This window comes from Myotis lucifugus, unplaced genomic scaffold (assembly GCF_000147115.1).
Source record: "Myotis lucifugus unplaced genomic scaffold, Myoluc2.0 scaffold_130, whole genome shotgun sequence".
In the NCBI taxonomy this organism is placed as follows: Eukaryota; Metazoa; Chordata; class Mammalia; order Chiroptera; family Vespertilionidae; genus Myotis; species Myotis lucifugus.
In genome coordinates this window covers 3,504,518-3,516,889 of record NW_005871178.1, presented here as the reverse complement: position 1 = coordinate 3,516,889, position 12,372 = coordinate 3,504,518, and the positions used below count along the sequence as shown (strand labels likewise).

Here is a 12,372-nt window from a genome sequence, read left to right as displayed (position 1 = left end):
GGGGGGGGGGGGGGGGGCAATTAGGAGAGACCAGGTCGGCAGGGAGGGGGCAGTTGGAGGCAACCTGGCCAGCAGCAGGGGGCAGTGAGGGGTGATCAGGCTGGTGGGGGGGGGGCAGTTAGGGGCGACCAGGCAGGTGAGCAATTACGAGCCAGTGGTCCAGGATTGTGAGAGGGATGTCCCAGATTGGAGAGGGTGCAGGCTGGGCCTCTAGTCTTTCTATAACAGAGATATGGCTACTACCACCATAAGTGATCAAAGTTAGCAGTATTAATACTAGGACAACTCGACATTACTATTACACAATGCCATAGGAAGTACACAACATCATGAATGGCAAAAATGTTTAGCCGAATCTAAACAAACCTTTAAATATAAAGGTAAATGTTAGGTTGTAAGACTGATCCCCTGAAAATTGGCATCCTAAAAGAAAGATGTCTTCTTACAGGATTCTATAGGAAAACCAATTCCTAGAAAAATACAGCTACAGTCTAGTGCTCAAGGCATTAATCCTGGTAAGTGATGGCAGATCAGAGCTAAAAGACACTAGGCTGCAATGTCACACAGCTATAACCACAAAACTTACACCCCAGCCCATGATCATGACAGATGGGTTGGTACTCTCCCAACCAATGAACACTTTGTACACCATAAGAGTCTACAGACACTAAATTCAAAATATCGTGGCGTGTGGGGATGGTTTCCCTTTTGGGTGTGTGGCAGTTAACTGGTGAAAACTGAGACAAATGAAAAGCTGAAGGCCAAGACTCTACCTTCATTACCCTGGGGAGAGCTAGAGCACCTCTCCTGGATTCTCACATCGGCCTTGCTAGACCCTTGGGTGCCAGCCCTGAATGTAGGTGATGTGAAACTATATCTGCCACTGCTCATGTCTCTGAGTTCCCCCTAAATGATGACATGTGAGCTTCCTAGTCATTAACTATATTGGCTCAACGAGAACCAGCTTCAAAGTTCCAGTCATTTCAGGTGTTAGAAAAACTAATTAAATGGCATTATGAAGAAAGAATAGAAATTTAGAATGTGAGACATTCTATAAACAACTGACATGGACTCTTAAAAAAAGTTTATGTCATACAAATAAGAAAAAAAGGTGTAAGGATTGTTATAGGCAAAAGGTGACTAAAGAGAAATAATAATCAAATATAATTCACGAATTTTGCTTGAATATGGTTGGAACAAAGAAGCTATAAAAAAAAATCTTGGTTAATTTCAACATGGCCCTGATCGGTTTTCCCAGTCGTTAGAGCATCGGCCCGTGGACCAAAGGGTCATGGGTTCAATTCCCAGTCAAGGGCATCTACCTCAGTTACAGGTTCGATCCCCAGCCCCAGTCTGACGAGTGTGGGAGGCAAACAATTGATGTGTCTCTTTCAAATCAATGTTTCTCTCTCTCTCTCTCTGCCCCTTCATTCTTTCTAAAAAATAAAATCAATGGGAAAAATATCCTTCGGTGAGGATAAAAAGAAAAATAACAATTTCAACATGAATTGAGTATCAGATCTTAGTAGGGGTTTATTAATTTTCTCATATGTGATAAAGTTATTGGGTTTTTATAAGAGAATGTCTCTCTCTCTTTTTTTTTTTTGGAAACCAAGAAATAATATAAATGTCCACTAACAGCAAAAGCAGATTAATTATGGTATATTCATACACTGTAACATTATTTATAAATAAATCAAAAACTATTTCAGCTACAGGCAAAGAACTTGGATAAATTTTACAATATTGACTGAAAGAGTAAGACACGTAACATAGAATATAATTCTATTCATATAAAATTCAAAATCAGGTGAAACTAAATTATGTTCTTTAAGGACACATACATGGGTGATAAAACTACAGAGATAAAGAAATGATTATCACAAAAGACAGAAAATTGGTTACCTTTAAGTGAGTCGGGGAAGGGACAAAAGTTGTGATTAGGATGTAGCCGGGGTAAAACTTGTATTGGCTGGCAATGTTCTATTTCTTGGCTCAGTTGTGAATAGATATGTGTTTGTATTAAATATATTTGTAAAATGGAATATTTGCAGTATGCACTTTCCTGAAAGTATATTTTTATTTTACAATATGAAAATTTAAAAGGATATTACAAACTTTATGCCAATAAATTTAACAGTGCATATGAAAAAAAAAACAATTTCCAGAAAAATATAAATTGCCAAAATTACTTAGGAAGAGATAGGCAACCTGAATCTTCTTAAATCTATTCTTAAAACTAAATTAAAGCAGTAACACAAAAAATTCCCATACAGATAATTCTAGGTTCAGATGGCTTCATTGACAAATCTGACCACAGAGAAGAGAATGAGGACAAACCCTCCTCAACTTGTTTTATGAGGCAAGAGAGTTACAAACTAGGAGAGTAAGAAAAATTATAGGCAAATGTACTCATGAACATAGACTTTAAAATTCTAAACAAAATATGACCAAATCAAATTTGTGAATATGAAAAAAATACGCTTTTTCTTTTCTTGTACTAAGTTTACTTATATTTCTACATTTACCTCTTTAATAAAAAGCAGTGTGAGAGGATGAAGATTCCTCACTTTACAAAGAGATTATTGAGAGTGTAATGAAGGTGGTGATGAATTATACATGTGAATTATTTATATTAAAAAGATACTTTGACACTTGTACCTGGAGATTATACTAGATGTATGTTCTACAGAAACATTTAGTCTCATTTTTAGGGCAAATGGAATTTTATATTTTAAGAAAGTTTTAAAGACTAATGAGCACTATACATACTGTAAGGGATTACTGTAAGTATCTGATACAGGGTGGGGCAAGTAGGTTGCCAGTTATTCATATGGAAAATACACGTTAATAAAGAATAATATAAGAATAAACTGTATTTGCCCTAACTGGTTTGGCTCAGTGGATAGAGCATCGGCCTGCGGACTGAAGGGTCCCGGGTTCGATTCCGGTCAAGGGCATATACCTTGGTTGTGGGCACATCCCCAGTAGGGGGTGTGCAGGAGGCAGCTGATTGAGGTTTCTCTCTCTTTGATGTTTCTAATTCTCTATCCCTCTTCCTTCCACTCTGTAAAAAAATCAATAAAATGTATATTAAAAAAAAAAAAAGAATAAACTGTATTTTGTGAACTCATAACTGTAAGCCTACATTGCCCATCATGTATAATCTTTTTAATAGAGCTAAAATAGCCTGACAGTCAGATATCATTGCTGTTTTCTAATATATCCCAAGTGCTAATAACTGTGCCTGGTACATGGTAGACACACAGATATGTACTGAATAACTGTATTATATTTTACTTCTAAAACATGCATTATTTGTATTAAAACAAGAAACTGATTTTATGTATGAGCTTTAAATTTGCTCCTTAACTAAAGCATATCCACTGATTCAAAGACAATGTCAACACTGATGTCTTAAAAAGAAAAGATTATATAAAAAAAGGAAAAAATATCTTCCTGATCCAGTTAAATAATAAAGAACCTACATTTTAACTGATTAAATTTTTTAAACTTGTAACTCAATTTCTTACCACTCAAGAAAAGCTCACTTTTACAAATTAAGATAATCTCCAAAATCTGCCCTTTACATTGGTTTGTTCCAACCTAAAATACTGTGAGATTTGCCCTAGCTGGTTTGGTTCAGTGGATAGAGCGTTGGCCTGTGGACTAAAGGGCCCCAGTTTGATTCCTGGTCAGGGTACATGCCCAGGTTGCAGGCTCAATCCCCAGTAGGGGATGCACAGGAGGCAGCCGATCAGTGATTCTCTCTCATCACTGATTATTTCTGTCTCTCTCTCCCTCTCCCTTCATCTCTGAAATCAATGAAAATATGTTAAAAATAAAATAAAATACTGTTATATTTTATATTAAGGCTGATTCATAAATTATAATGGGATGACAAACTTGACAACTATATTAGGAACATCTGATGTTTTAAAAAACATTATTTTTTGCAATAACACTTAAATTGCAGAAGTCTATATATTACCTCGCACAACCAAATGCCATTAGTCGATACTTGTTATTTACTGCTACACAAGTTCCGTCAACAACATCTTGTGGCCATACTCCATGAAGCTGCTATAATAAAGGAAAGCAGTTAAGGTTTAAAAAGTTTTCTCCAAAACACACTGTAATCAATATAATTCTCCTTCAATAAATGTAGTTTCATAAGGTTTTATCTTATTTGGTTTCAACTGGATAGAAAAATAGTCCATCAGAACTACTATCTGAATTTTCTCCCTTGAAACATCAATTTCATTAATTGTTTCAATAAATATTCCCCAAATGAGCTCAGTCCAATGCTGATCTATTTACAGAACACTAAAAACTGGATATTTGATCTCTAAATTCAAATTAAATGATGATCACTTTCCTGTTAGGATATAAACCTCTTGACAGCACAAACTGCATCTAACTTGTTCACTATTATTATTCTTATACTCAACTAGCACATAGCTCTAAGTACACAGCATAATGGTTAGACAATCATACACTTCACAAAGTGTTCCTCCTGATATTTCCAGCACCCACCTGGCACCATACATAACTATTACAATACTGTTGATTGTATTTCCTATGCTGTACTTCACATCCACATTATTTGATATATTCTTACCAGCAATTCATAATTTGTCAATTGCTGACTATTCTCTATTATTCCTTTGCTTTATGGAATAATGGTTAATAGCATGGTATCCGGCAGCCTGATATCTTAGGTCTACCACTCATTTGCTGAAATGATTATTTCACCTTTCCAAGCTTTGGGGTTTTTTTTATCTGTAAATTCCTTACCTCTTAGAGTGTTTTAAAGATTAAATGAGAGTGTACACACATGTAAACCACTTAATACAATGGCTAGCATTAAGTAAATGAATGTCACTATTATTAAATTTATATGCTATTTTATTCTGAATAAGAAATATAATAGGCTCAGCTCCATTGTGCTTGTCAAATCAAGGACATCTTAGATTATAAATTCTAAGGCAAAGCTCATCATGACAGTTTAGTAAGCACAAAAAAATAGCACACTACAATATACACTTTACTTTTAGATGATCCCAATAGTAAACATCAGAAGACTCAATATAATTATTACTTTTTTGAAAATATACTACTACAGACTTTATTTAATTACTAAATGAGCTTTATAACCTACTTTCTAAACATGGAATATTTGCTTCTATTTGTAGAAATTTAATTTTAAATTTTAATAATAAAACTGGCATTATTTTAGGTTACAAAAAATGGTAAGAATGGCATTGAGCATTATTTCTTTGGATGACTGCTTACTGAAATTCATTCCTGCAACAAGTATTTTTCAGAAGCCCATTATTCACCAGGCACTGCTCTAGGTGCTGAGGAAACGGCAGGTATTTAAGCACACCCAAATCCCTACTTGTATTCTGCCTTACATTTGTTAAGAGGCTGACAAATTAAAATAATTATCCAGTATATTGGGAGTTGGCAAATGCTACAGAAATAACTAATAAAGCAATTATGGGGAAGAGAGAGTATGGGGGAAGGATGTAATATTAAATGGATTTGTCTGTGAACATGTGTTTTAAGGCAAGTACGGAAGGAGATATATCAAGTAAAAGGCCCTATCAGAGACTGCATTTCTGGTATGTTCAAAGAACATCAAAGAGGCCTGTGCAGAAGGGGTGGAGTGAAGGAAGAGGAAGTAGAAGATGAGGTAACAGCTTTTTCTCCAATTTATATACTGGGAATCATTGGAGTGCCTTTATTTTTTAACCTTTTCAATTATGAATTATAAATACATTAGAGAAAAATACACAAAACAAAAATGTACATCTCAATAACATCACCAAGTAAACACTTGTACAATTACCACTGTACAAGTGGTAATTGTGAGTACCCAAAGGCCCCCAACAGTGTCCCTTCTGATCAATATACCCTTGCCCCATCACAAAAGTAACCAATATCCAGACTTACATGGGAATCACTTCCTTCTTTCTCTTTAAACCATTACCACTTAAACATGCATCCATACAAACTGTTTTTATTTTTCCTTTAAATTTACATACAATAGACTCATAGCACGTATCCTTTTGTGTCTAGCTGCTCTCACCCAACGTTTGTGAGATCCATCCACGTTGTTGCACAGTCTTGTTTGTTCATGCCCACTGTTACCTCAAACACTGGGCTTAGCTCACTAGGCCTCTGGCCTCCTCCAGCCTGGTATTCTTTATTGTCTAATTAGCTCTCCAAAACCTTTAAGCACTTTTAAAAAATATTTTTTCTTCAGCTTTTCTAGTTGTCCTCAGCAGGTTTTGCTCTAATTATACTAGGTGTACCAGTTAATAAAGCAGATTTTTTTCAATAGATGGAATTACACATATGTTGATATATATGCAATTTGATATGTATGCTATTTTGTTGTATTGACAGCAAGCTTCAAAACTCCATATGTCAAATTTGCTGAAAGTGTTAACATCATAGATATTTTTGCACTTAAAAATGTCGAATTTCATGCCAAAAAAAGAGCACTTGTGGGAAGTTTTAATTCATTACTTTATTTTGAAGAAAAGTGCTGCTGAATACTTTGGGAAGCTTATGGTGAACATGCTCCATCTCAAGATACTTGTGAACGCTGGTTTAAATGCTTTAAAGTGATGATTTCGATGTGAAAGACAAACAACGTCCAGGTCAACTGAAAAAGTTTGGAGACCAACAATTACAAGCATTATTGGATGAGGATGCATGTCAAACTCAAAAACAACTTGCAGAAAGACTAAACGTTGCTCAGCAAACAATTTCCAATCGTTTACAAGCAATGGGAAAGATTTTAAGGGAAGGAAAATGGGTGCCACATCAACTGAACAAAAGGCAAATGGAAAACCGAAAAGTCATCATCAGTAAAATGTTGCTTCAACGGCACGAAAGAAAGTCTTTTGTGCATCAAATTGTGACTGGCGATGAAAAGTGGATTTATTTTGGGAATCTCAAACGCACAAAATCATGGGTTGATCCAGGTCAACCATCAACATTGACTGCAAGGCCAAATCACTTTGGAAAGAAGACAATGCTCTGCGTTTGGTGGGATCAGGAAGGTGTGGTGTATTATGAGCTTCTAAAACCAGGTGAAACCATTAATACTGATCGCTACCAACAACAAATAATCAATTTGAACCACACTTTGATTGTGAAATGACCAGAATGGGCCAGAAGACATGGCAAAGTAATTTTGCTTCATGATGACACACCATCTCACACTTCAAAACCAGTTAAAGACACATTAAAAGGTCTTGCCTGGGAAGTATTAACCCACCCACTGTATTCACCAGACCTTGCTCCTTCAGATTACCACCTGTTCCGATCGATGGCACACGCACTTTCTGAGCAGCACTTCAAAATGTACGAAGAAGTGGAAAATTGGGTCTCTGAATGGTTTGCCTCAAAATAAGAAAAGTTCTATTGGGACAGTATCCACAAATTACCTGAAAGATGGGGGAAATGTGTAGCTAGTGATGGACATTACTCTGAATAAAAGCACTTTTGATGTTTCTCTGGAAATTATCGTGTTTTCTTTGATTACAAAATCTGCCATTATTAACCAATACATCTAGTACAGTCCTACTGAAGGGGTTTTGAGCAGAGGCGTGGCATAATCTGACATATTTTAATTTATTTGTTAAATATATTAAACAATGCTGAACAGAATTTTTATAAAGCATTTAAATAATATCTACTATAGCCTGGTCGGTGTGGCTTAGTGGTTGGGCATCAACCTATGAACCAGGAGGTCATGGTGCAATTGCCATATGACTGGGTTGCAGACTCGATCCCCAGTAGGGGGTATGCAGGAGGCAGCTGATTAATAATTCTCTCTCATCATTGATGTTTCTATTTCTCTTTCCCTCTCCCTTCCTCTCTGAAATTAATAAAAATATATTTAAAAACGAATAATGTCAAATATAAAGATGCCAATGTGTTTCCTAACTACCAGTAATACAGTGGGGCCTGGACTTACGAGTTTAATTCGTTCCGTGACGGAGCTCGTAACTCAAATTACTCGTATGTCAAATCATAAAGTGAACGAGTGAGACACGTGATGCTGGGCTGATGTGGCGTTCACTGTGACGTTCGCTGCGCCAACTAGCGGTGGGGTATCTGAAGCTGGCTCGTAACCCGAATTTTAGCTCGCAACTCAAAGCAAAAAATCGGCCGAGAGATGGCTTGTATCTCGAAAAACTCGTTAGTCGGGACACTCGTAAGTCAAGGCTCCACTGTACATGTGTATTGTTTTCTTCTAATTTATATTTTCTATTTATAACATCTATATATATAAAGAGCCAGGTTGCATAACTTCCAAAATGACCAAACGGACAACCGAACACTGGAAGTCAGTCCTGAAGTCAGTTCTGGGTCGCTATAGCGACCCAGCACTGACTGCCAAGGGGGCTGTGGATCAGGCCCAGAGACAGAAGCAGGGTCTGATCCGCAGCCTCCATAGTAGCTATTGATCAGCCCTTGCCTCTCTCTCTCTCTCTCTCCAGGCCTCGCCAGCAGCCGTGCCTTTCTCTCTCTCCAGACCTTGCCAGCAGCTGCGCGGGCTGCTCCGCCTCTCTGATTTGATACTCAAATCTTGGTGAATTGCGAGGAGCCAATGGCTGCCTAGGAGGCAGAGCTTTTGATGTTGACTGGCATAGAAACCAACCAATCAGAATCTAATCTGGGTGAACTGCAAAGGCAGAACTAAGGTGGGGGCTGAGGAGGGGTTTTAAGGGCAACAGCTGTTTGGTGTAAGGTGTAAGAAAGTGGTTCAATTTTTAATGACCGCTTTGGCAGTATAGTGCATATGGCTGGCTATCAATCCAGACATAGGGATTATGTATTTTTGTCTGCTAAGAGCATCTCCTCCTGCTGAAAAAGGCTTTTTCTCCCCCATTTAGCAATCCTATCCTATATAATCTATCTATACTAATAAAAGGGTAATATGCTAATTAGACCGGGTTGACCGGACAACTGACTTCCTTCCGGTCAAAGCCATGGTGGTGGGGGCCGAGGCAGAGGCAGTTGGGGGTGAGATCAGGCCCACAGGCAGAGGCAGTTAGGGGCAATCAGGCAGGCAGGCAGGCAGGTGAGCGGTTAGGAGCCAGCAGTCCCAGATTGCAAGAGGGATGTCTGACTGCCGGTTTAGGCCCGATCTCACAGTTGGACATACCCCAAGGAGTCCCCAATTGGAGAGGTGCAGGCTGGGCTGAGGGAAACCCTCCCTCCCCTGCACAAATTTCGTGCAGCGGGCCACTAGTTTAATAATGCCCATCTATTTTCCATTATATTTTAAACCTTAATTGACTAGAAAAATTTCTTTAATCAAATACTAACAAAAATTGATACTCAGAAAAGTCATTTTCAGCTCTAATATTTTTGTTTTCAGTAAAAAACATTTAAATCCCAAACATAATTACAAATATATTTGTACCTTGTAAAAAAAAAAAGTTCTTCAAAAGCTTATTTTTATTCTAATTTACATACTGACATGTTATTACAAATGTATTATTTAGTACCTTACTACCTGAATAAAGTTGGTAATGGAAAATAGTTATTAGAAACCTTAAAGCTGATACCATGTAGAAAAAACATACAAACAAAAACACACCTTAAAATCCTTTCCAGTTAAAAAGAGTACACTGACCACTAATATTTATCTTCTCTGACTACTGTAACAGAAAAGATTTTTTCAAAAGCATTAACCGCAAGAACAAAAAATGGGAGATGAGGTAGTATCAGAAAATCCCGGAAGCTGGAAAGTATAAGGAAGGGTAGAATCCTTAACTGGCAGTAAAGAATGTTGAGAAGCAGCTAAGTTTACATTATAGGGCACACAAAGGCTTGGCAAGTTAGATGTCTCTGAAAGGCTGTACTGAAAGCAGGACTGGTTCAAAGACTGTGTAAGCAGCAGCTGGGTCTTCAAGGAGTACCTCCCCAATTTGAGCTGCTAAGAAACATCCCACCTCCACTCTAACAGAAAACTGGAGGCTTTTCTTTGAAGAAAAATAAACAAACAAACAACCTCCAGTGATCTCTGGACCACAATGAAAACAGGGATAAGTAAAAGTTTACATTCTGAATCTGGACCCTCCAGTCTAACTCTTCCACAACTCAAATCCTAGAATACTTGGTCAGCCAGGTATATACTTTCTGGAAAGGACTGCAGGACTCTCCTCAAATGCACTTTGGGTACAGAGATGGGAGGAAAGGAAATAATCCAGTTAGCTCACCATATAGTAAAGATCATAGTCAACCAAACCCCACAGAGCTTATCAACAAACCCAACATTTTATTTTGGGTCTCTACACAGCAACCAAATTCATAAATTAACTGATCATATATGAATTAACCATTCATTGTGAAATAATCACACAGAAATAAAGGAGTAAAGGATCCTCTGGATGATGATGGAGAGCCTCAATACACCTGCATTAAAGGCATGTATTGTGAGCAACACTCCAGACTAGAGCAGGTCAGAGGCTCCAAGAGAAATTTATTCAAGAATATGAAATAAAGAACACCTACCTATGTGCTTGAAAAAACAGAGAGGAAATTTACACAACCAGCAGACAGTCTGGGGTTGAGTTAGTGGTAAATACATAGAAACTAAGCAAAGTAAAAGAACTAAGAATTATTAATTCCAAGTGGGAGAAAAAATCTACAGGAAAAGAAAAATATAACATCTCACATGGGGCAGGTACTAATATAAGTGTACAAAGCAATATCAATGTAAACAATGAATAGTAATCTAATCAAAACACAACAGCTATGCTGGAAAGTATGTGGTGGAAGCTGGGGAGAGGGAAGTATGTGGTCATTTTCCACAGTTGGAGGTACATAAACACAGCCTAAAAACTAAAAATTAAAGAAAATACACAGAGTAGTGAAGATGAACAGCAAAATACACAGTAAAGGTATAAAAAGTAGTTGCCTACAAGAATGAAAATTGGGTGTGAAGAGAGCAGGGAGGGCAGGAAATCTCATTTTTCTTTAGCGTGTCTAATAGACAATTATTGGTCTACTTACACTATATATATATGTGTGTGTGTATATATACATATTTTTTATTTTAAAAATTAATTCACAGGTGAATGGGGTGGACGGGGTTGGGGGGGGAGGGGACCTCTAATACTTTCAATAAAGATACTAAATAAAATTAATTAACAATAACCCATAAAATCATAAATTAAAAAATAGGGGAGGGATTTAGTAACAGACTAAAATTACTCAATGCACAATAAATAAAATAAACATTCAAAGTAAGCCAGTCATACCTCTGCAGTAAATCTACTGGACATTGGTGTAATAAATCCCACTTTACCATCGTTAAACACCACAGCAAACCCATCAAGTGTGGCACAGTATTCCATGTCTCTGATGTGCACATCTGCAAAGCCCAGGAATGAACCTGCTGATAAAATAAGTACATGAAATATAATAAATAATTCCCTCACATTTTTGCTTAAAAACCCTGTAAGGATAGTTAAAAAGGCAAAAACAATGACCTAAAAACATTAAACAATGCAACCACTCCTTCCTACTGAGATACACAGAAACAACTCCCTTGCATAATTAATTCCAAAGTAGAAAAATCAATGTTCATCCACTGCAATATCTAACTAGGTTATATAAAATATTAATCATCTGGTTCTACCCCATGCAGAAAGTATAACTACCTCTAGATGACTGCAGATCTAGTGAAAAGGGTACTGTGGAAAGATTAATAGCTTTCTTTCCATTTGTCATTCCTTCCCAGTGAATAAGATGAAGCTGTCCATCAGAAGTAGCAACCAGGAGATCTTCCAGCACAGACTGCAAACTGTAGGGAAGTAAGCAATTTGTTATCAGTTACCTTTTAAGAGAGTAAACTGGGAAATCAATGAGTATGAATATAATTGCCCTAGAGAATATTCATTCAGAGAAGATAATGAAACCACTTACAAACTGTCATTTATTTACAATTTAGTTATATAGTAACTTTATGTGTAATTCAATCTAGAATCAGAAATTCTGGAAGAAATGGAAGACTATGGGCAGCCATAGTCACAAATTTGATGAACTCAGTTAAAAACTAGAAATACTGGAACAACAAATTAGAAGATGGAAGGAAGAGTGGTAGCTGACAAGAGGCAGAGAAAATATATAAAGAACAACGAATGAAAGGATGACGACCTGGAGCCACTGAGCATAGAGTAACACTGCGCTCACCCTGTCCAACAGAACTTTCACCAGTGATAAAGTGTTCTGTATCTGCACTGTCGAGCACAGTAGCCACTAGCTACACATAACTGCACTCTTGAAATATGGCTAGTGTGACAGAACTGAATTTTAAATTTTGCTTACTTTTAACTA

The 12,372-nt window shown here is 37.1% G+C and overlaps 1 protein-coding gene across 2 annotated transcripts in view; it reads right to left on the bottom strand.

Moving 5' to 3' along the window:
• RIC1 (RIC1 homolog, RAB6A GEF complex partner 1) overlaps window positions 1-12,372 on the bottom strand; it is a 76,583-nt gene that overhangs the window by 44,591 nt on the left and 19,620 nt on the right. The window contains exons 4-6 of one of the 2 annotated variants that reach the window (XM_006094131.3): window positions 11,697-11,839; window positions 11,295-11,431; window positions 3,992-4,083 (exon numbers count right to left, since the gene is read on the bottom strand). In XM_006094131.3, coding sequence (XP_006094193.1) covers window positions 3,992-4,083; window positions 11,295-11,431; window positions 11,697-11,839 — 372 coding nt within the window. Of the gene's footprint in view, window positions 1-3,991; window positions 4,084-11,294; window positions 11,432-11,696; window positions 11,840-12,372 lie in introns of those variants that run through there. The other variant, XM_023758420.1, reaches the window with a different exon arrangement.